This window comes from Zophobas morio, unplaced genomic scaffold (genome assembly GCF_036711695.1).
Source record: "Zophobas morio isolate AGI-343-1 ecotype UQ-CSIRO unplaced genomic scaffold, CSIRO_AGI_Zmor_V1 ptg000044l, whole genome shotgun sequence".
Classification (NCBI taxonomy): Eukaryota; Metazoa; Arthropoda; class Insecta; order Coleoptera; family Tenebrionidae; genus Zophobas; species Zophobas morio.
The window spans coordinates 7,587,970-7,610,529 of NW_026972149.1; the positions used below are offsets into that span (position 1 = coordinate 7,587,970).

The 22,560-nt window shown below is 36.1% G+C and overlaps 1 protein-coding gene across 1 annotated transcript in view; it reads left to right on the forward strand.

Annotated features, from left to right (window-relative positions):
• LOC135141609 (hemicentin-1) overlaps positions 1-22,130 on the forward strand; it is a 173,851-nt gene extending 151,721 nt beyond the window's left edge. Inside the window, exons 3-5 of the mRNA XM_064072863.1 lie at positions 16,185-16,339; positions 19,351-19,561; positions 20,006-22,130. Of these exons, the coding sequence (XP_063928933.1) occupies positions 16,185-16,339; positions 19,351-19,561; positions 20,006-20,406 (767 nt within the window). The 3' untranslated portion in view covers positions 20,407-22,130. The remainder of the gene's footprint in view (positions 1-16,184; positions 16,340-19,350; positions 19,562-20,005) is intronic.
• The last annotated feature ends 430 nt before the right edge of the window (positions 22,131-22,560 follow it).

Sequence of the window (22,560 nt, forward strand, 5' to 3'; positions counted from 1 at the left end):
GAATCCCTGGGTAAAGTATGAAAGCATTGTTTAAGCCAAAACTTAGGTGAAAACTTCTAGTAATATAATATTTTAAGAGTACCTGACGAGGTTACCAGTTTAGCTTCTCTTGGGCTGCCGTTTTGGAATTCTTAGAATTACGCTGCGTATCGACAAAAGTTACAAGTAAACAAGTAAGAACGAAAGTTTTAGCAGCATTTTCAATACATTAGGGGATTTGAGAATTAATACACTTAGAAATTTGAAACAAAATTTGTATGAATCAATATTGTTTGCAAATCCATTTTCATCTGAAGTTATTGTAGCGTGTCCAGCCCAAATATCTAATTCAATATGTGCGCTATAGCTGATTATCATCCATTTGGGATACAAATTGTTGTGTCAAAATTCAGAATCTTGCGAAATTGAATTTCCCGAAGTATGCAAATGCGGCTGTTGAAAAAATTGCAACAATTTAGTTAATGTTGTATGAGAGGATTGTACAAATAGGATAAATTGAGTTGTTAAAACAATAAAAAACAGTAATAGGCGATTTCGCAAGTTGAATAGAACTAATGATTTGCACACACATGATGTAGTCGTTTTGCACGTTTTGTTTCCCGCATACTGTCTGTATTACACTATATTTCATTCTCTATTCTATGCGAATTACCCCTGAACTCAAAAAGTTGAAAACGTTAACCGCGTTGAATTCAAATGCGTCTAAAACAAAGAAATCGAGCATGCGTGCCGACGCAAGATCGAAAAAAACGAAATTAAATACGGACTGTGTTAGCCTAATTGGCTTTTTTCTGTTTGACACTTGGAGTAACCCTAATGGAGCTTTATGAAGTTTTAATCTAAAATGCGTTAAAATAATTTAAAAACGTGCATGGCAAGTGATACTGCAGAGACATTTATCAAGAGAAGAAAACGCCAAGAGCGATATGAATGATGAAATGAGGGTGGACGAAGTTCGGGTTCCTCGTTGGCACACCATTTCGTGTAAAATGTAATTTCATCATTACAAATACATCATTGTTAAACCGGTTATGCTCGGTATCGGAGCGTATCCGTAACAGCGTTCTCTACAAGGATCGCTTTCTAATTAAATGCAAGAAGAAACATGCAATAACCACCTCCGTGGTGCCTTTATAACGAGTAATATCACCACTTTAAATAAAATTGAACGAAATTTATTTTTCGAGTGGCTGCGTTAAAACAATTTGCAAAACGCTGCGCGGTTTTCTGTTAGCAATATCGCTCCAGAGAACAACAAAAAACTGATCTTAATTTTAATAGATTTATTATTGAATGAAATTTATCTCGGGCTTGATGTTCTATTTTCGGTTTGCAAGAAATAAATTGCAGTGAGCGTGCTAGCATTGCAAAAAGTACAACGAGAGAACTGTTGCCTTATCGATTTGTAATTCGGCAGATAACACAACTCCCCCCAACATTTAGAAAAGTGCAGGAAAGTGATAATGCCGTGTGTTGGAATGCTCGTATTATGTAATGAGCCGCGCATTACCTGCTCTACGGTTCTCCACTTAATATATCAAAAAAGTCGGGAGCTTCGCTCACTCGTGGCGGTGTTTGCAGTTGAGTGCGTGAATGCAGCTCGCTTCGCTCGCTACAAAAATTCCGAACTTGTTTAAACACACCTTATTGATTTTCGGGCTACAATGTCCACTCGACGAATCACGTCACGATTACGCAAAACATTCATCTTCCCCAAACAAAGGGGTAGGAATTAACTATCACGCATTATTATATATAACGAATGAACTTATGGATATGAGACGTAAAACGCACCGTAATAACTGTTTTCACTGTACGGTCATTAGATAACCATCAAACACGTTATTTACTTTAGAAGCAACCCCTATCCTAAACCTGCGGAGATAAGTAACAAAGACCATAATTCCGTCATGCCTCGTGGCGATCGATCAACTATTTTGGCCGTAACTACAACAAAGCATTACAAAAACAAAGCCACGTTTAAATTTTCAAAGCACTTTTCATACTTTCCGCAACTTAAACCACTCAAAACTTTCTCAAATGCGTCTTTAAAACATTCTGGAACGATTTACTTTCCCGGATCATCAAGTATTCCAGCTTCATTCTGAAATTTATTCACTGTCAAATCATAAAGATGCTATTCATTACTGAACTATTCTATAAATATTCCCACTTCATCTGACTTGGCCTTTCGCAAACTCCACAAACAGCATAAAAAACGCATTAAGATCATGCCACTGGCCCACAAATAATCAGCTTACTTAATATAAATGGACTAAACGAAAGCCAAACTAATCTGTTAAAGTCTAATTACACACAGACGTATTTCGGAAAGCTTTCATGACTCCCTCACTCTGGATTTTTCACTGCACTTTAGACGACGGACAGTTACAAAGCTGGGAAAAATAGATAATTCGAGAATTCCACGAATTTACACTAAACTACAAAGCGACAGAGGATTGCAGCGTGCACAAAACCGGTTTTCTTGTTACGGCAAACCGGTTGACTTGTTTACCTTGACGGACAGCTGGTTTACATCATTTCATCAGTTGCTGCATCGAATTGTATTTACCACTTACTCGTAATTTACATCTTTTGAATCGCAACTCGACGTTATTTTTTGCAAGCACAAAAAATATCCATGACAGCGTTGTTGTATATTTCCATTATGGCCATAAAAGCGACTAACTGCATACATGCACCGTAACTTTATTAAAAATAATTTTGCATTTAAAACCTGTATAAACTCTGCAGATTTTATATGAAAATATAATTTTTTACGACCGCATCCGGTCTAATAATGTGTCGCGTGGAATGTTATAATTTGCTTTGTTTATATTCCTATTTCAGTTGACAAAATTGCATCTACACAAATAAAAGTCGACCTTTTTCGTACTCTTTATGGCCACATCTTTGATTTTTTGGTGCGTTTTTTGAAAAACATCCACTAGATTTGTGGAATTGTTCATGTGTTTAGTCAGTTCAGCATTAACCCAAAAAACATATATAAATTCATATTTTATCCGTCATACTGGAATTGGGATTGCATTTTATACTTCATATATTTAAACACAAATTTTCATGTTTGATTAAAAACACTAAAACAAATTCTGCTCATATTGATATTTGTAGACAGCAGAGAGCTCGTATCATAAACATTGGCATGACCATGTTAAAAAACATTAAAGTGAAAAGCATGCAGTTTTATTGTGTCCGACTGAGAGCATTCGCTATTAAATAAACACAAATGTAAATGAAGCCTCACATTTTATTAAAACCGACAGTTGTCGTTCATTTTTGACGAGCTAAATGTAATGAAAATAAAACAAAACATTCTGGTTTAAAACCAAAACAAAACAAAAATTTGTACCCATTTCAACTTAAGTGAATTGATTTAAGTCATGCTTCCACATGTAACAAAATACGTTTATCTATGGACAACGTGACACTGGCACAAGTTTTGTTACGGTAATATCAAGAAGTAAAAATGAGTAGAGGGCGCGATGTGGTAGAGGAGTGTGAAAGTGGCACGTTTCGAAAACAAAACGAACGAAAATCGGGTAATTTAGGAACAGCTTCTCTTTGTACGAGATAAAGTAATTTTCCGGTACTGGTCTTACAATTTTGTTTGTGTAAATACTGCCGTTGGCGTATTTCAAGGTAATTATTAATTAAAATCGAAATAATTTATTTAAAATTATTAAAATGAAAATCTTGTCTTTGTTCCCCTACTTTGATAAATAAATTGAGAAGTTTTAGATTTGTAATTACAAAACACTCTTAAAACAACTTTCTCAAAGCTGATAAACGCTTCACGCATTTTTGACTCAAAGAAAATTCGACAATAATCTCTGATATTGAAATTAAGAAGCCAATTAGTAATATTTACAAAGAAATTATCACAGCTCTGTAGCGCAAATTAAATGTAACATAATTAGTCAAAATGTGACTATATTCTTGGTTATTGGAATTATTGATACTGGGTTTATAATCAAAGAACGTTCTTGTAACTAACGACCTTTTATTATCGACTTTTTATGAAAAGTTTAAGTATTGGGTGTGGTATGTGGGCAATATTTTTACCATTTTCGTGTCGAGTGGATGTAAAATTACAAAATTTGTGAATATTTTTGACGATCGATCAGCGTTTCGTATTCATCGTGTCGTTAAATTTGGGTTTATAGAATGTCGATATCTTTATTGGTACGCAAACTAAGTGCGTTGAATAGAAACAGACAGGGAGCGATTGTAAAGAGTTTAATGTTGGGCAGAGGGGCACAGTAATTGGAAGTATTTTGGAGAATTTGATTGTGTATTGCTTTGCGAGCTGCGGATGTAAAGACAAACAGCGTTCTTAGCGCAAATGAAATTTTCCTCGTCAGAAAATTCAGTGAGACTAAGTGAATTATAGTAGACAGATTTTCCCTCAGATAAAGTGAATAAAATGAGAGGAATTTTGTTTCTTTGCTTTTCTACTGGCACGCATAACAAATAATCCGAAACGTCGAAACGGGAATATTCGGCTTCGACGGTGCGAAAGTACTAAGTGGTTAGTAATTTTCGCATTCGAATGGGGATTATAAAAAGATTTTGCGGTAAATCGTATACCTCCGAGGTTAACCAGAACTTGGGTGTTTATTTAACCTTTATATTCATTCGGTCCGAGTCTCCACGGTACAGTTCATCCGATGTTTTCCTATTTTGTATAATCTCCAGCGATATGCGGAAACGGATCATTTAATTATACGCTGTATCATCTTCTAACTCGGGAACAATAAATTTTCCCCTCAATTTCCACCGTCAATTTAATATTTCTTGCACTTTAAACGTCGATTTAAATCTTCGAAGTTGCGATTTAGCAAAGTTGGAAAAGTGTTTAAACATGAAAGTTTCTCCTTAAATCGCCTTGTTTGGGATAAATGGGTTTGGAATTTTTTGTTTTATTGAAAAACGTGCTAAGAATCAATATTGTTTATTGTTATCGGTGCATATTGTATTTGAATTACCCCACTAAACGACTTCCATCCGTAAACTAATGACCTCCCTTTTGTCGCTACTCCCAGGAAATACATTCAACAAAAAAACGAGCTGAAAATGGAAGTACGCATATGTGAAAGAGAAGCTCAAAGAACGCCCGCATTCAGAATATTATTACTTCTTTCCTGAAGCGTTGTATTGACTCCAGCTTTTAAAATGACGAAGGGAAAGACACAAATCACAGAAGTTGAAAACATGCGAACGAAACTTCATATGTAATAACACTCGCGACCCTCTTCAAAAGCCCAAGTATCTTCAAAACCTAACTAATTGAAATAACACAATTAAACCCGGTCCACAACCGTTTGTTTAAATTAAATCAGATAAAACTTATTTACACCGCAACGATGCTCCATTACCCCACTAAACAACCAACACGACTTTTAATTTCCACCTCTAACCACAAATTTTTACTCGTCGCGCCAACTCGAACCTCTTAACTATTTCACGTATTTGCTAAAGTCAAACACTTTCACTCCAATTGTAGCAACAAAGGGATGAACCAGATACAATAGTTTCCAACGGTTTAATAAAACTTTATCAATCAATAGTGTACATTTGAATAGCCGGAATTCGACTCGAAAAATTCAGAGCAAACACGAAAACGCACGAATAAACAAACCAAACAACACCAAAAGATAAAACGTCCAAATTTACGCGCTATTTTGGTAATACGTTTCTTGGGAGCCATTCACGCTACCATAAACTTTATAACTTTTATAAAAATTTTAAATTACATCCAATTTCAAAGCCCTTAATCCCCGTCCATGTCGCAACCTTGACGTGTTGGCTTCACAATTTTTGCAGCTGGATAACTAAACGCCGAGATTCAATCTTTTCGCATTGTTTCATTTTTATTTCACAGAAAGATTTGAATTTAAAGCCGCTTTTTACAATATGCATTTGCTACGAATGGATATGTTTCTTGTTTGGCTTGCATGCAGTCGATTTTTTGTTCCGTTTACAGCGAGGTTCAAAGCGTAGCGGAAATTCTCAAACTTAAAACACAAACAATACAAACGAAAGCAATATAATTTCCACAATGTATCGAAATCCAATTCATTAATCCGGTTATTTGTTTACCAGTATACATAACGGACGTGTATATTTCAAATTCCGCATTTTCGGAAACCGTTGTTTACAAGTTCTACCAAAGCTTTCCACTACAAATCCACACTAAATAATAAAATTTTATTTGTGGGTGCGAAATTATGTAAATATGCGACCGTTTTTTAAGCATGTATCGTTAGACCTGCGAAATTACCCCGTCTCGGTGGGAAAAGGAAATATATCCTGAGACTGGCGCTCCTAACTGGTTGGAGTGTTCATGCTGAAAGTAACTATAAAAATGGCGGTAAAAAATTCAGCTGTCCGTTAGTGCTGTAAAAAAGTTTACTGCGTTTTTAGAACAAAATAACAAATCTTGTTGTGCTAGACACATAAAAACGGAATCGGGAAAGTAAATCTGCCTTTTGAAGTTAGTGCTGAAAGTTTCTCTTATTGGACACGTATAGTTTTAGACAGTTCGATCGCAAGCGCCGTTTTACGGAGAAGTGCCGCTACATACAGGAAACATTGGAAAAAACGACCTATATTGACACTATCGCACAAAAGGATAATGCAGTTCGACTAGATTGGATGCAAACGTAATTTTTTGATACTAATAAAAATGCTAATTGTTGTCCCGCAGGACGCACACCGTGGCATCGACGGCTTACAAACCACACACGATTAGTGCTAACGCCATTTTCGTCTAAATTAATTACGTGAGGATTAAATGCGACCTAGATAAAAGCAGCACTAACTTGTTGTTGTTACTATAACAATGTACCGGGACATTGTTTTAACTCTAACTTACAAAAAAACACATTGGAAGTATGCAACCAACATTACACCCGCAATACATAATTAATTTTCTAGAACAAGAATTGGTCATTTTTCAGTTAAAACTTATTTGCTCCATCTCGTGGCAGTCGTTATTTATATTTTTGTAATATATTTTATAACAATAATGCAAACAAGTTGACATTTAGTTTTTTTAATCAAATAAGGTGACGTAACGTTGGTTGCATACTTACTCACTTATTATTAGTGTTGATTAAATTGGATTTAAAATGAAAATTTATTGTACATATTAGAAGCGCAAAATTTGCTTTTCTTCGTACGTGGGGCTGTTAAGTTAACACTAACGCTTTTGCGTAACGAATTTTGTTACGTTAAGGGTAGTAAAATTGTTTTTAGTCGGTTTAGTTTAAACATTTCGTAGTGAATAGTCAGTGGTGTAAAAAGTGTGAAAGCGTTTCGATTTTTGTACGAATGCATAAATCTTGCGTTGAATTAACTAGGAACGATTGCGTGGGATGCCAAGTAGTGTTATTTCATAAGGTAATTACTGGTAAATATATTAGCTGAGCTGTCACAAGCACCTAAATAAATAATTCTGCTAATTCGTTTTAAAGCTAACTTTCCATAATTCAACGCGTAGAGCGTAATGGATATTTAAGCATTATTTTCAAAAACATGTGCATCGAGATAATCCCCCAAATTATTTCATAATGTTGCGTCTTCGTAGCGTTTGCAGCACGATGTGTGCAAAACCCATGTAAAATTCGTTACGAGTCATTTAAGGGTTTTATAAAAATGGATGTCGGTAATCATTTTTAATTCAGATTATTTTTATTTTGTAATTAAAACGAATCGACGCATCTGTTTTCGAACCGCTTGGATTTAATGTCGGATATTTTACCATTCTTGCAAATTATTACATGATTGTTCCACCCATTTGCGCTCGAAATTACTTAGTCCAGGTTTTAACGCCATCTTACATCATTTACGCGATCTGTTGTCCTGCAATTACATCCGTAAATCCCGCCAGAACTTAATTGGCAAATCCGCCCAATTCCTGCAACGTCCATCATTCGCCGTCGGCAATAATTAAAGCCTGATGAAACCTTCTTTAACATAACTCCTTAAATTTAGTCCAGCGGAGAGGACAATGCGACGTCTCAAGTTTTCCCATGCCTAGGTCAGATGTAAATTACACCACGATACGGATTAACTTGAAATTAAGTGCCAGATATGCGACGTAAATGTGTACGACCCTTAACATATTAAATATGCGGACCCTAGCGATTATACCTACCACTAAATATTTGGGCAAGTATATCACCAGCCCCGGCTCGTAGCTCCGTTTATTCAAATCATAATAGATTCATTTATGGACTCATTAAAAATAGCGCATTTTCATCATCACATCAAAAATTCAAGCCGAGCGCATCCATGGGACCGATACCCGACTTTTATTTGCCGCTCGCTAAATATTAAACGGGTTGCGTGAAACGTCTAACCGCAAAAAAACACCCAAATCGCTTAAAATGACTTCATCTCACTATTTCGCTCGAAAAAACAACCAAATTGATTTTTTTTCACAGATTTTGTTATATCTCCCCTACACGATGGCAGCGTAACTGCTGAAACACGTCAACGGTCTGTACGTTATTACATTATTATTGCCACACGATTAAAAAATTAGTAGACATTTAATATTTAAATAGGAACATGGTTTATTTATTATTGATGAATCCTATAATTACAACAATTTTCATATTTTAACCGCTGCGACAAACATGTTAAATTGAAATAATTGTCATTCAGAAATAATTTCAGCGTTTTACAAACGAACCGCATAAACAACGTAAACAACGCTGCATTCTACTATACTAATGATATTATTTCAACCTGAAAATTTAAATAATTCAAAAAACATAACTGCATCGCGACTAATACCGAATAAACATACTTATCTACAATAAATTTAAGCGCCATTATAATTTGGTACGCCGGAAATATAATAATACGTCACAGCTAACGGTAGCGTTGTCATCAAACAAAAATGTGTGTATAGAAAAACTAAAGCGTGCAACGGCCATTGAAAAAGAAATCTTTGATGTTGAACGCAATCTCATACTTTTCAATTTTTGGCCGCGTGATTGAAAGTTGACAGAATCGGTACACTTTGTATTTTAATCAACGGCATGTTCTTTACAGTTGGAAAGACGAAAGAGTTTTTTAAATTTTGATAAACAAAGGACAAAATGTATTTTCTAAATCGATGGTTCTCGTCTGGTATAAGAATTCTATTGAGGTTGGGTGTGAGATGAGGCCATCTAGTTTAGTGATGTCAGTCAGCGGCTAATTGACAGTTATAACAGGAATAATTTTTTTCAAAGTTTTTTACATTGTACATTGTTTAGTTAAAAATTACCTTGTGAATACGTTCCTATTAGTTATAGTGTTATTTTTATGTGGTCAACGCTTGTTTTATTGTGACTATTATGTTAATTGTAGTAAGTAGAATAAGTTAGGTCAGGTAAATTGGCATTATTTGAGTCTATTTAGAGCAAAGACTTCAAATATATATAGACTGGCTGTCACCCTAAATTCTATTGTATTTCGTGAAGCAGTTCTGTCAACAGAAATCGCCGCCATTGCTGTTACTTTTCTGTCACTAATAACACCGCAACAACCCATACTCATAACCTATTTCTTTCATATGTATCCCTTTTAGTTGCGACGTGGATGTGATCACAGTTTCTTTGGTTGTTTTGATCGTGTTTCCGTGCATTTAAGATTCAGCAATTATAGTATTGTTGAAGTTTATTAGTTTGTGTGTGTATGGTGTGCAAACTCACTATTCATATGAAGTCGATTGTATACGATTTTAAACTTCCCGCGGTTTCGGTCACATCCAAAATGGCGACCGGTTAGCTTCAGCTTTTTCGTTCTATCGCCGGTCTATATATATTTGAAGTCTTTGATTTAGAGCGTATCTACAGAGAGATTTTCCGTAAATATCCCTGTAAAGGCTGAGCTAAAATTTAGCGAAAGTTATGTCTTTGGACAAAATTCTCTTCACTTAAAAAAGTGGACCAGAATCCACACTATATAACTACTGTTCAATTTTGTACGAATCACGAGTTATTCGTAATGATTGATCCACTTTATAAATACGAATGCAACAATAGAAAAAGCTGAAATATTTAGCAGATAATTAGTTGGTTTCACGTGAAAAAAAATCCCCGTGTGGATTCTTTGGCATCAATAAAAAATGAAGCATAAAATGAAACAAAATTTAACAGTAGAATTACGAATAACAATGTATATTTTATTTATATTTTATTGCATCTTTTATTACTTGCAATAAAAGAATCTTCAATAAAATAAAAGTAGCATCACTGTTTAAACTTTTATTATCTTTTAAAGGAAATGTACTGTGGTGCAGCAGCTAAATATTATTTTAAATTCTCTTGAAAACTATATCGCTGTTGATTTTTATTAACAGAAAATTGTAGATATTTTTGTGTGAGGTTCATTTGAATTTCCGCATGCGGTTATTGTTTCAAATTATAAAAACTTTGATTTGAATGGTGAATTGGCGATATATAAATTTCAATTGAATCTCACCAAAGCGGGTTGGAATAATCGCAGCATGACGTAGCTTTTACATTATACATAGCTACGAGTAAAATTAACTCTCACAGATGAGAAAATTTTCAATAAACATGTCTAAATTAAACGCAGCGTCTATCTGAAAATCGTAAATTTCAATAAATATTGGGCCATTTTTTTATTAAAAAGGTCGTGGGTTGCTACTTTGAGAAGTAAATTACTTTACATCCAGCGCAAAAAAGTGCGTATATTGCAGCAAAGTAATAAATTTTAATAAATTCCACTCGGCTCAATATGTCTTCCTGCTATCAGTAAGAGGTATATTAAACATTGTTTTATTTGGAACACAATTTGCATTTTCCCTTAATAACATGTTCTTATTGATTTTTCCGTTCCCCTTCTTTCGTTGCTTCGAGAATCCACTTTAAATTAAACCGTGTGAGGTACAAAACTTATCAACGACATCAACATTCCGCACATAAAATTAAAATTAAAATCGCAGAAAACCCCTCGATATCACGCGTTTAGAGTTATTTCCCCCTTTTGCATCAATGAAACTCCGATCGAAAGAAAACCGAATCGAAGTTGAAGAATTCCGGGCTAACTTCACTGTAAATGCGCCCGTGTGGGGTATCAAAATTCTCGATGCTACACAAGAAATCAAATTGCGAAAGTGAAATGACCCAAACCGTTTTTTACTGAACTTCGGTCCGAATCTGGTTTAAATGTACCCATGTGGGACATCACAACTCCCACTGTCCTGCAGAGTTTTAACCTAAATCTGATTTAAAAATCTAGCCATATGTGATCCAACTTCTCAACTTTCTTCCGGAAAACTAGCTCCGAATCGAAAACGAAAGTTCCCGAATAATTACAATTTATGCAAGTTCGGCGTCATTTTTTCTGCTTTCCGGGACGAACTCGGCTCAACTTCGCGCTTCGGTAGACATGTGGAGTTATAAACTTCACTTGTCAAAATTCCCTAAGCAAATTGTTTTGTAGCAGGTCATGTTTTTTCAAGTTTGCAACTTGAATATAAATTCGTATTTACATATCTAACAGGAAACGAACTCTAGCACTCACAGGGAGGCTTAAGTATGTATTTAAATTTGTAGCGCAGGGATTTTATACCTCGAACATATTAAATAGTAACTATTAAAGGAAATTTCAAGGCTAAAACGCACCACCCGATTGAAATACATCTCAAACCTACAACTTCGCAACTTTCGTAATATTTTACATGGGGAAATATTGTCAGATTCAATATTCATAAATTGTTTTAGACACCAAGCGATTTTAACTTTTTAATCCTTCAATTTATTGCATAAGAAGTTCATTGTAAATGGGACAACACAAATAGAAGCAAAAAATATTCTGTTGAAAACACTGTCTGTTGAATTGAAAAATGTTCTATTTCATGCAAGTATCTGTCAACTGAATTTTTATCTCTGATGATTTATTGTTTCTTGGCAAATTAAGTTTTGCGTTATTTCATTCCTGTGACAAGTGCACCCTCTGATCAACCTGATAGTGTGTTGAGTTTGCTTTAAAATATTCATACATACGTTGAAAAAGAAAAATGACTCCAAACAATAGCTCTTCAACGTTTCTCTAATTTGGTCAAAATATCGCTGAAAGTGCACTGTGAAAATTGAAGCGAATTTTGTTTCCTGTTCAAAATGTCATCTGGTCCAGAGCTTTACTTTCTATAAAAATAAAATTTGACATCCCGATTACTACAGCGACTGTATGAAGCTCCCTTATAGAAACTTTGTCGTTAAATTCTCTCTCGTTTAGAACGAATTCATCCCACTAGCTTGCACCATCATCCCATTGAAGTATAAAAGAGTCGCTGCTCATCACATTGTTGTTTTATTATTATATTTTCTACTAAAAATATGTTCCATATTTCTCTATTTTTAATCCAAGACTGTACTTTAATTCCTGTTTTGGTTCGGTCTATTTAGCCGGCTTTGTGTATTATTTGCTCTTTGTAATAGCATTTGAGTTTTTTTACTGACGATTGTTTGAATTAATTGTATCGGAAATATTCGGACGCAAATCCGGCGATTTAGGTCTATTGTGTGTGAGAACCCTTGGAGTGTTCATTTGTGAACTATAACCATATAGATACTTGTTGGCAGGTAACCATGGCAACGATTCAAATTGATATGTTTACTATATTGTGTTAAGCGTAAGCAATTCTGATGATTCGTATTTGGGTTGTATTGTACATCGCTACCGCTGATTTGATTAATAACGCAAGTTTGCAATTATGTAAGAAGGGAGAGCGTGCGAAGTAAAAGGATATTTTCAAAGACGGCTAAGAAAAATATAGTAGTTTGTTTAATCAATGTCTTGAGCAGGAGGAACTGTGTCGTTTAATATTAGTGGAGTTCGTAAAGCAGAGAGACTTGATTAAATCATTTTATTGTCCAAGGTATTTAGGTCTGAAGAAATATCACAGAGGAGCAATGATCCCCACTTATCCTCTATGTGCCGGATGAGGTCCTTTGTTATTACATTTATAATAGCAACTTTAATAACTTCGACGTTTAAGTCTAACGGAAGATAAGATTTTCGGCAGACGTTTCCCCCGAATTAAGTACACACTGTGGAGAAGAGTTACGCAGCAAATACGAAAATATTTATCTTAATTAGCAAGGAAGTTTTCTCTATCTGTCAACAGCGACGCACTTTTATTAAACTTGCAAAATTCGCAAATATTTTCTAGGGTGTGAGTATCGTAAGACACCAGGCTAAATATTTTCACAATCACTTCTCGATTTTCCAATCAATTGCCAGCTGCGCAGCCGGACGTAAACTTTCCCCTTGATGTAAGTAACCAATTCAATAATAGCTCTAATTCAACTAATTAAAGGATAACGTTGAACGCTCTGCTAGTTCAGAAATACGAATGTGATTGGTGAACACCAAGATTTCTTGTTTCTACACCTATTCACCGACAGAATGCTTCAAGGATAAATTCTGCTTTTCTTTTCCAATGAAAGAGGACGAATTTTCTTCGAGATTGTTAAATTAAGGACGAGGGAAGCTTAGATTGCAACGTTATAGACGTTGAAAAATCCAAGCCTGCCAAAGAATCCAAAGCATTACTTTTCGCTATTGTGTGCTATTTAATTTTATTTAAGCTCTTCGGCAAAGTGCACCGCACACTCAGACACAAAACCACCTCTTCTGTTCTACTTCAGTGATGCCCTTTTACACACAATCCATTAAAAATCCCTTCTATAATTAACGGTTGGTCTTAAAATACCTCTCACGAAAAACACCGCTCGGTCTCAAATTCTTCGCCACATATTTCTACAGAGTAAAGCTCATTTTCAATATTGTACGCGTTAAATAAAATCCACATTGTTGTGTTACCGATAGGTATTAAGAATCGAATGACTCTTTGAGAAGCTTTTCATACCACTCGAGTTCAGCCAACTGAAGTCCGATAAACGCTTGTAGCCCCGAGAACTACCCTCAATAAATCATACTACACAAACTACTTCCTTCATTGAAGGTACAGTCTCCTAGGACATCAGTATCTTTTCACTCTCTTTTGAGTTGAAACTGACGTGCCCGATGCCGTACAGCGCATTCCTGCGTGGGAAAGTTAACATAAATTTTTCTAAGGAGACTCATTAATAAATAGAACTACCTCACCCAGAAGCGGCACTACTTTCTGTCAACACGTGACAACAAGTACAGGTTCGACAAAAAGTAGCGCATGAGGTCAAAGTGGGCCAGAACTGTGATACAAATGCGAAGGGCCCCAATATGAACCTCAGAGGCCAGTTCGAGAAGAGCCCGGGAATGTTTCTGAAGGGTACTCACAAGACGTAGTACCAAAACCGTTGTCTCGTCACACTCCACCTTCCACAGAGCCACTAAATTGATATCCTGATCCCTTCTAAGACAAAACCCTAGTTGGTAGCCCGAAATTCAAGAATTACAAGGTGTGGTCCCTCGAAGTTTGTTGCGACGGATTGGCTGAAGGTACGGTTAACTTGATGTGGAAGGACCCATCGAGTTGTCAGGGGAGAGGGAGCTGGCGCCCGAGCAACGGTCCCCGTAGAAGGCGTCACTCTCGTGTCGTTTCCGAACTCTTTAAAACTGAGTAATGGCTCAAACAGCAAATTGAAACATAAAGTCGTTATAGTGTTGCCGCTTTAGATGAAATCAGGATACGATAGTCAAAATAATGAAAACAGATTTTGCAACAACGGCCATTAATTTATGATTACGTGAGAAAATGAACGTTTTTGTGTAAGCAAATTATGAGAAGGTAATGAAGTTAGTAAGCCTGGGAAGGCGAAATCTTGTATCGGGTGCACTTTAATTAGGAATATTGCATAATTTGAATTCTTGTTGCGCATAGTTATGTATAAAATGTTATTATGTCGGAAATAAAATGCAGACAACTTTCCTATTACCTTCGTTCAACAGTATCTAATATAAAAATGCAATACGTGTTCATCGAGACAGGAATTAGTTTCTGTTGTGACTGACAAAAGTTTTAAACTGTAAGATACGAAATGACAGAGATATTGCGATATTCATACATTGTTGGAGTAAACACGTCTTGAGATTCAATTATTTTCGCTGAAGTACTAATGTAAATTAATCTTGAAGAAAGGGTTCGGCCATTGCGTATCGTAACGTTGGTAAGAAGTCGTTTTTCACGGTTAAAATTCGACCATTGGGAACCTTGTATTATTTCGTATACCCAGTCAGGGATAGTACATTTCGAGATCAAAGAAGCAGATCAATACGTCACACTTGTAAAATTTATTATCTCTCTCATTAAGGAGCCACAACAACGTTAAGTCAACGTCAACGCACGTGACTAATTAGGCAATTAAAGATTCTTGCTACTTTTGTTCCTTAAGATAAAGCGTTATTTGATTTGGACAGGAGCGGTTCGTAGATTTACGTTTGTAGATAGTGGGATCCTGAGGGTGTAATCTGGAAAAAGTGTAAAAGTTGCGGCAACGTATAATAATTGTATTGTGTATCTAATAATTGGATTGCTGTAAGTGATAAAGAAAAGAAAGGCCAAAATCAAGTCACGTTAGCAATCTCTCGAATCAATCGTATAAGTCACGAACATTTCTAGTTTTACACGGTGGTACATAATCTCAGGGGCGGACTTTACCGAAAGACACCGGAACCCAATGATGATTAAAAAATACATTATACATATTTTTTATTACTTTTATATTTATGTTATAGTCTGACGCGTATTCGTCCGTCGGAAATTGGTCAAATGAAACAAAGTAATTTTAGTAATTGTCAGCAAGCAGACGACATTAATATCTTCGTTTAATAGGTGGAAAATTCCTTTGCTGCCGGTTTGAGGATCGAGTGCGGTTCTGTCGTGATGGAAGATTCAAATCCGGCGGAGAAACTTTGTGAATTCTTTTTCCTGTGTCTTATCGTGCACATAAATAATAAAGATAAAGCGAATGTTTTTCAACACGTTAATGAACAGGTCGGTGTATCGCCCTCATAGAGGTAAATTTAAATGTTTAATGATGCAGTAAAATTTGAAAAATAAATTGGCTACCGCGGCAGCGAGTGTTGACCGGAGACTCCAGTTCCAGAGTTAATGGTCCAGATGGACTGATTTGTGTGTATGCAGATTACATCCAACATGACTGCACCCGCTTAAATATTTATTTTTGTTGCAGATTGTGCAGAAGGCGGCTCGGAGCATAACAGTCCGTACTGGGAGCAGCCATTTTCTCAACCGTACTTTGACAATACAACTCGCAGGGAGGTCACAACTACAGTGGGCCAAACAGCTCATTTGCATTGTAGAGTCAGAAACCTGGGAGACAGAGCTGTAAGTAAATCTTATTGTATATCATTTGCAATTTACCTAGTTGCCGGTGATCTCCGCACTTTAATTATCGCGCCGCTGCAATTTGCCCTTTAACCCATGCCCCGACTTTTTGCCAACCGCATAATCCATATCGTAATCCCAGCAAACTAAAATATCACGTTACATATGTGCTGCGCTAACTACGGCCACACTAACAACTTCGCACAACTCAATAACGCTCACCGATGTGTCTAAAATTACACGGCAAACTTACTTTATTTCTGACAATATTACGGCTGCTAACTCGGTTAAACGGATCGTCTGACCGTCCCCGAGTTGCAAACGTCAAAATTAGCATTTTATATCTCGGGGGTCATTAAAAGATAAAGACAAAGCTGGAAGTACTCCACTTGAATGGGCCGCTGGAAACATGTAGACAAAGAATACAAGCCGGCAACAATATCTCTCTTATGTGCTCTCTTCTGATTCGAGAAACATATTTCTCCAGGAAACAGCGACTCGAATATTTTAAAGAGTACCTACTATTATTTACTCTACATCTGACTACAGCCATAGTTCAGCAAACACATCCCATGACAATAAATCACAATCACTGTGATCATTCCTGCAAGAATCACATTTAAAAGTTTGTTTCAATACAATGCTCGCGAGAGCAGCGCCGGCTCGTCACACAGACAAACACATGAAAAATGTTCTACATCCTCCATTAACCACAAGCTTACAACAACACGAGCCAACTTTAACCCTTCACGTCAAACTAAACTTCATCTTCCACTAATTAAATCGCTCAGATTTGTGTCAGAAACAACGTGTCCAGATTTTTGTGCCACCTCCGAGGGACAGGACATCCTGGTGCAAGGTGCTGAGGCTTGACCGGAAATCCAACCAACCGGCTTACCAGTGTGACGCTTTGCCAAAAAGTGTAATTAACGTTGTTGTTCTGCAAGTCGTGCTTAACATTTAGAGAAAACTCGGCTCTGATTGATCAGTTTTGAAGAGGACGCAGCCGTCTTGATCGCAAAATAGAATCGATCGTACTCTTTTTACCGTGAATGAAATATTACCAGCATCATAAACTTAGACATAAATGGTATTAAAAGTGTTAGTTTTGCTAAAACTAGTAGGTAATGATCCGCCGCTGCTCCAGCGATGAAACTTTTTAAATCGATAATTCGTGACTCCGATTAATCTTCCCGACACTAAAATACATCAAAGGGATACTCACTTGAAACATGTAAACTAAAAGGAGAAACGCGTCATGACCGATTAGAAGAAACATATTTATGACAAAGCGGATTTACAAACCAGTAACAATCTAAGTCGTTAGGTAACAAGAGCTATTCCGTCTGAATAGACATTACAAGAGGAGAACCAATATCCGCTTTTAAATTCGAATATTTTTACCAGATTTGTAGATGTACGATAATATTTCATGTTGATTGACGATTGCTCCACAATGTGACCCTCAAAATAGGAATTCATATTACCCTCTTGATTTAAAACAAAGGTTAAGCGGACACTTTTCTGTCCCTTTTTCTTCATTCGCAGGATTTCCCGACTACATTTTTTACATCAATGTGATTACTACCGACTCTTCGCCGCTTCAAAATAACACAAGTCAATCGCCACCCCCTGTTCGGACCAATTTCATCAAATTCTAGCCCTCCAGCTTCATCTTTCATCAATAAAGGTCAATACAAGCTTTTAATAACATTTAGACGTACCTTTTTCGGGAAGACGCCATCTTACTTAAACAAAGTATCCACTCGCTGGATAGTGATAGATAAAACATTTAATGAAATCCGAGGGCAACTTCAAAGCAAAAGTCGTAAAAGAGACACAGAATAACAAGCGTGAAATACAAATTTCATTTCAACTAATTACATCTCATTTGAGTAAAACGTCTTCATAATTCTCTCAGAAACAAAACATGGAACGTGGGAAAATCATACGTGGATTTCTAGATACAGAAGTTAATGCTCGATATTTTATTTTTTCCGGATTATTGCTGCCTCACCGTTCGTACCTACTCGAGAAGCAACTTTTCAAGTATTCTTCGAATTAATGTAGAACTTGTAATCAGTTAAAAAAGATCGGAGCTAATCCTTCATTAGTCCGACTCACAGCTTCATTATCGAAAATAGAAAATCACTTGTTATAAATATGGACAGAAATGGTTTTATCAATATTTTAACATGTTTCACTACATAATTCGCTTCGTTTCTACCTCAAAAATCAAGATTTAAAACGAATGCGTTGAGACTGACGTGACCTTAGCTGTACAAACCAATTTACTTCACACAGCAAACTGACGAACGGATTTTTACTTCGCGACACCATTTTTCAACATCTTGAAACAGTTTTGTTGATGACATTGGAAGTTCGAATTTGCGTCCACTTTCATTTCAACGCGTTGTTGCTTTACAGTCTTCATCAGAAGTACTTTTGTTCTCCCATTTCACATTAAAATTTTCGACCCTCACCCGAGACTACTTTCCTCTACTAATAAAATGTTATAGTCTGTTAGTGTTATTTAGGCTAGCACTGCTAGAACAACCTCTTTGGCATCAATTTCTAACACTTTATTTGTTAGGTATGTGATATTGAAAGTTTAAACTGATTACGATATGGAACAAATACGTCCCTGTTCACCATTTGACGACGTTACGTTTAAATGTATAAATTCTGGTGACGAGTACGTTTTTCGCTATATGTAAATATGACAGGTAGACTGACGTACATTATGCAACGACTGCTGCATATAAACCGGGCTCACACTAAAGGTGATAACGTAAATACGACGTCAGATCACCTCGGGTGTGTCCTTACGATATTGCACTATATTTTACTTCCAGCTTTCTATTTGGGCCAATCGATTGAAAATATTACAAATCTAATATAGGAAGCGCGATGCATCTGGTGCATTATATATGTAGTCAAACAATTTCGCGAGATATATATTAAAATTTACAGTACGACGCGTTGTTTTGATAAGTTTGGTTGATTTGCAGGTGTCGTGGATCCGCAAGCGGGATTTGCACATTCTAACTGTTGGAATTCTAACTTACACCAACGATCAGAGATTTCAGTCGTTGCACACAGATGGTTCCGACGAGTGGACGCTAAAGGTGACGTCCCCTCAAACTAGAGATTCCGGCATCTACGAATGTCAAGTCAGTACCGAACCTAAAATTAGCCAAGCGTTCAAACTGAACGTTGTAGGTGAGTAATAAAGTTTCAAGTTCCGCTCATGCTCTAATTCCACCCTACGTGCTTGAGGATAGCGTAAAACACTCTCTCACATTTAGCGTTTCTTCTCGAACGGCGCGATGAGGAAATAGAACGTTTCAATTTATCTACATCACTAACTTTATGTAAATCCTAATTTGAATACAAAGATGGATAATTTTGTAATTGTCGGACACGCACGCAGGTAACGACCGCTACTTCTAGACACCTTAGAACGTCTCGAAAGATTTAACGATAAGAAACAGAGTTCAACGCAGACGCTGGTCCTATTCCACACTTTCAATAGTCTTATTTTATTGGACTCAAAATTATTGTGTTGTTCGGTCGTTTTTGTTTAATAGATTTTACGAAATGATCTAGGATATAAGAAGAGTAGTGTATTTGTTTGTGGTTATATAATATATTTGTTGTTTTCAGTGTCGAAGGCCAAAATAGTTGGTAACCCCGAATTGTACATCAGAAGCGGGAGTGACATAAACTTAACATGCATAGTTCTGCAGACGCCGGATCCGCCAAGTTTCATCTACTGGTATCGGGGAGGAAACGTGATTAACTATTCACAGCGTGGTGGCATAAGCGTAGTCACCGAGAAGCAAACACGAACAAGTCGTTTGTTGATTTCCAGAGCTCTGCCCCAAGACAGTGGCAACTACACATGCTCTCCCTCTAGCAGCGATGCCGCTAGCGTTCTTGTGCATGTTCTTAACGGGGAACAACCGGCAGCCATGCAGCACGGAAACAATAGCAGCACCGCTATTTGCTGGACGATAGATTTTGTGCTCGTTATATTTCTGCAGTGCTTCGTACTAGAAAGGTGAATTGCAACGATCCAGTAATCCAGTCTATTATATCAACGATAAATGTTTATCAATTTGATAATGGAAACACTGTGGCCATGTAAATATCAGCGAATGACCAGTTATTGTTGTATGTCCAACACGTATATCATAATTTGTTTGTATAATTCTGATGTACATAGTTGTTGCTGTTAACTTGTTGTCATAGATGAAAAGTACAGCTGGCCTATATCGTATGTTGTGGCTGTCTGATTTATTACCATTATTTATTACACCAATACGATGTTTCTAATATCTCTATCAATCCATTCCATATATGTGCACACTTAAAATTCATGTGTTTGATAATCGGGACCGAACGTAGGAGGAATCAAATTTTGCGGGCTGAGCCTTTACTGGCCACAATCGATCACGTCGGATATGTTATTCCCGACCTTATATAAAGTCACAAAACAAAATAGATCGAAAAGGTCTTCTCAAAGCACGTTCTTTTACATTCTTAAAATCCAGGCCCTATATTCCCGACTTTATTTTCCGACTCATTTTTCATTAAGATCTACGTAAATCACTCCATTTCGAAGTATACCATGACAAAGCTTAAGTAGTTGTAATTTTTAACTCCGATACTCCATTCTAGTCGAAATCAGATATTTTGCAAGATTTACTGCTACGTTATTTGATTTTTACCAGCACTGACAAATATTAACATTAACTTTTCGCCTCACGCAATATAGCGATTCTTTCACGATTTTCTTTCTCCTGATTTTATTGGCTAGAAGTCCATTCCTGTATACCCACAATTAGTAGAGCTGTATAAACTTCTAAAAATATATTTTTTTAATAAGTGTATCTTCCATCTTTCATGTCATCTACCCGTATATTATTATAAACGTAATATGTCTATATATATATACACGTTACTATAATATTGACTGTTTCAATCCATGGTTGTATATATATATATTTAATTTAGGCTAATTCATTTTTCATTTTTCAAAATTAGCTACTAGACATAAATAACTACCTACCTAATCGATAAAAGCGCTCATCGCGCGATCATCCCCCAACTGTTTTATTTACCAAATTGTTCAACTAATCGTCACATACAAACTTAATGTGAATTAATAATCGACGCAGCCCTCAGCTTAGACTAAGTCTCATTAATATTGCATATCACTACAAAACCGGTAATAAACCGCTGCGCCACGATTTCAGACATAGACCATACCACTTTCGTATCGCTTAGTCGTGTAACCCGAAATGCATTACTTATATTTTTCTATCTACTGTACACCCTGAATTTAATTCTGTGATCGAGAACAATACAGACATCCGTTCAATTTACCGTGGTTACTATTATTATTATTAATCATTGTATAAGTAATGCATTTTCCTATGTGTAAATTATACTTTGCGGGATATATTCATTTCATTCACGGCCTAACAAATGTAATGGAATTAACCACATGTGTGTATTTATTTCATTATAAATGTAATATGTTGTGTATAAATAACATCCAATGTGCTCCAGTACTTGTTTTTAAACTCTAATGTAAAACTCCGCCATAACATTTTCTATATCTTTAGGAATCAAACAGCGTAATTGTATTCTGTTGTGTTTGTTTAAATAAAATATATCCGGTATTTGTTTACAAAGTAGATCGTTTAAATTTATTATGTATATATTAGCAATAATAGAAAATAATGTAACAATATAAGCTTCAAAATTAGAACGCTATTTAGATATTTCTGTTTTAGATTTTATTGTAATATATGACCAAATAAATATTTGTACTTACGAACGACTCTCCTTTCATCCTTCCACGTAACCACGGTCCCCCAAACTATAAACCTATAAGCAAAGTAATAAATCGCTGAATTCTACTTGACGTCTGACTGAGTTTGCGCCTGCGCGCTAAAATGAGTCGTTTAAGTTGGAAGCTAAAACAATAAAGTACTGCGTAAAGCAACTCTTTAACTATTTTGACTGGCTTAAGGAGAGTAGTAAAACACTCGTTTCAGGATAATTTTATTAGTCAAACCATCAACATCTGTGATTCTGTGGAAAAGGGAAGAGGATCGTCTATTGTTCACCTTATGGGAATTGTATTCTAAAGCTTTAAACACACATCTTCGCCCGCAGGTCACATCATCCGAATCTACATTTACCTTCTT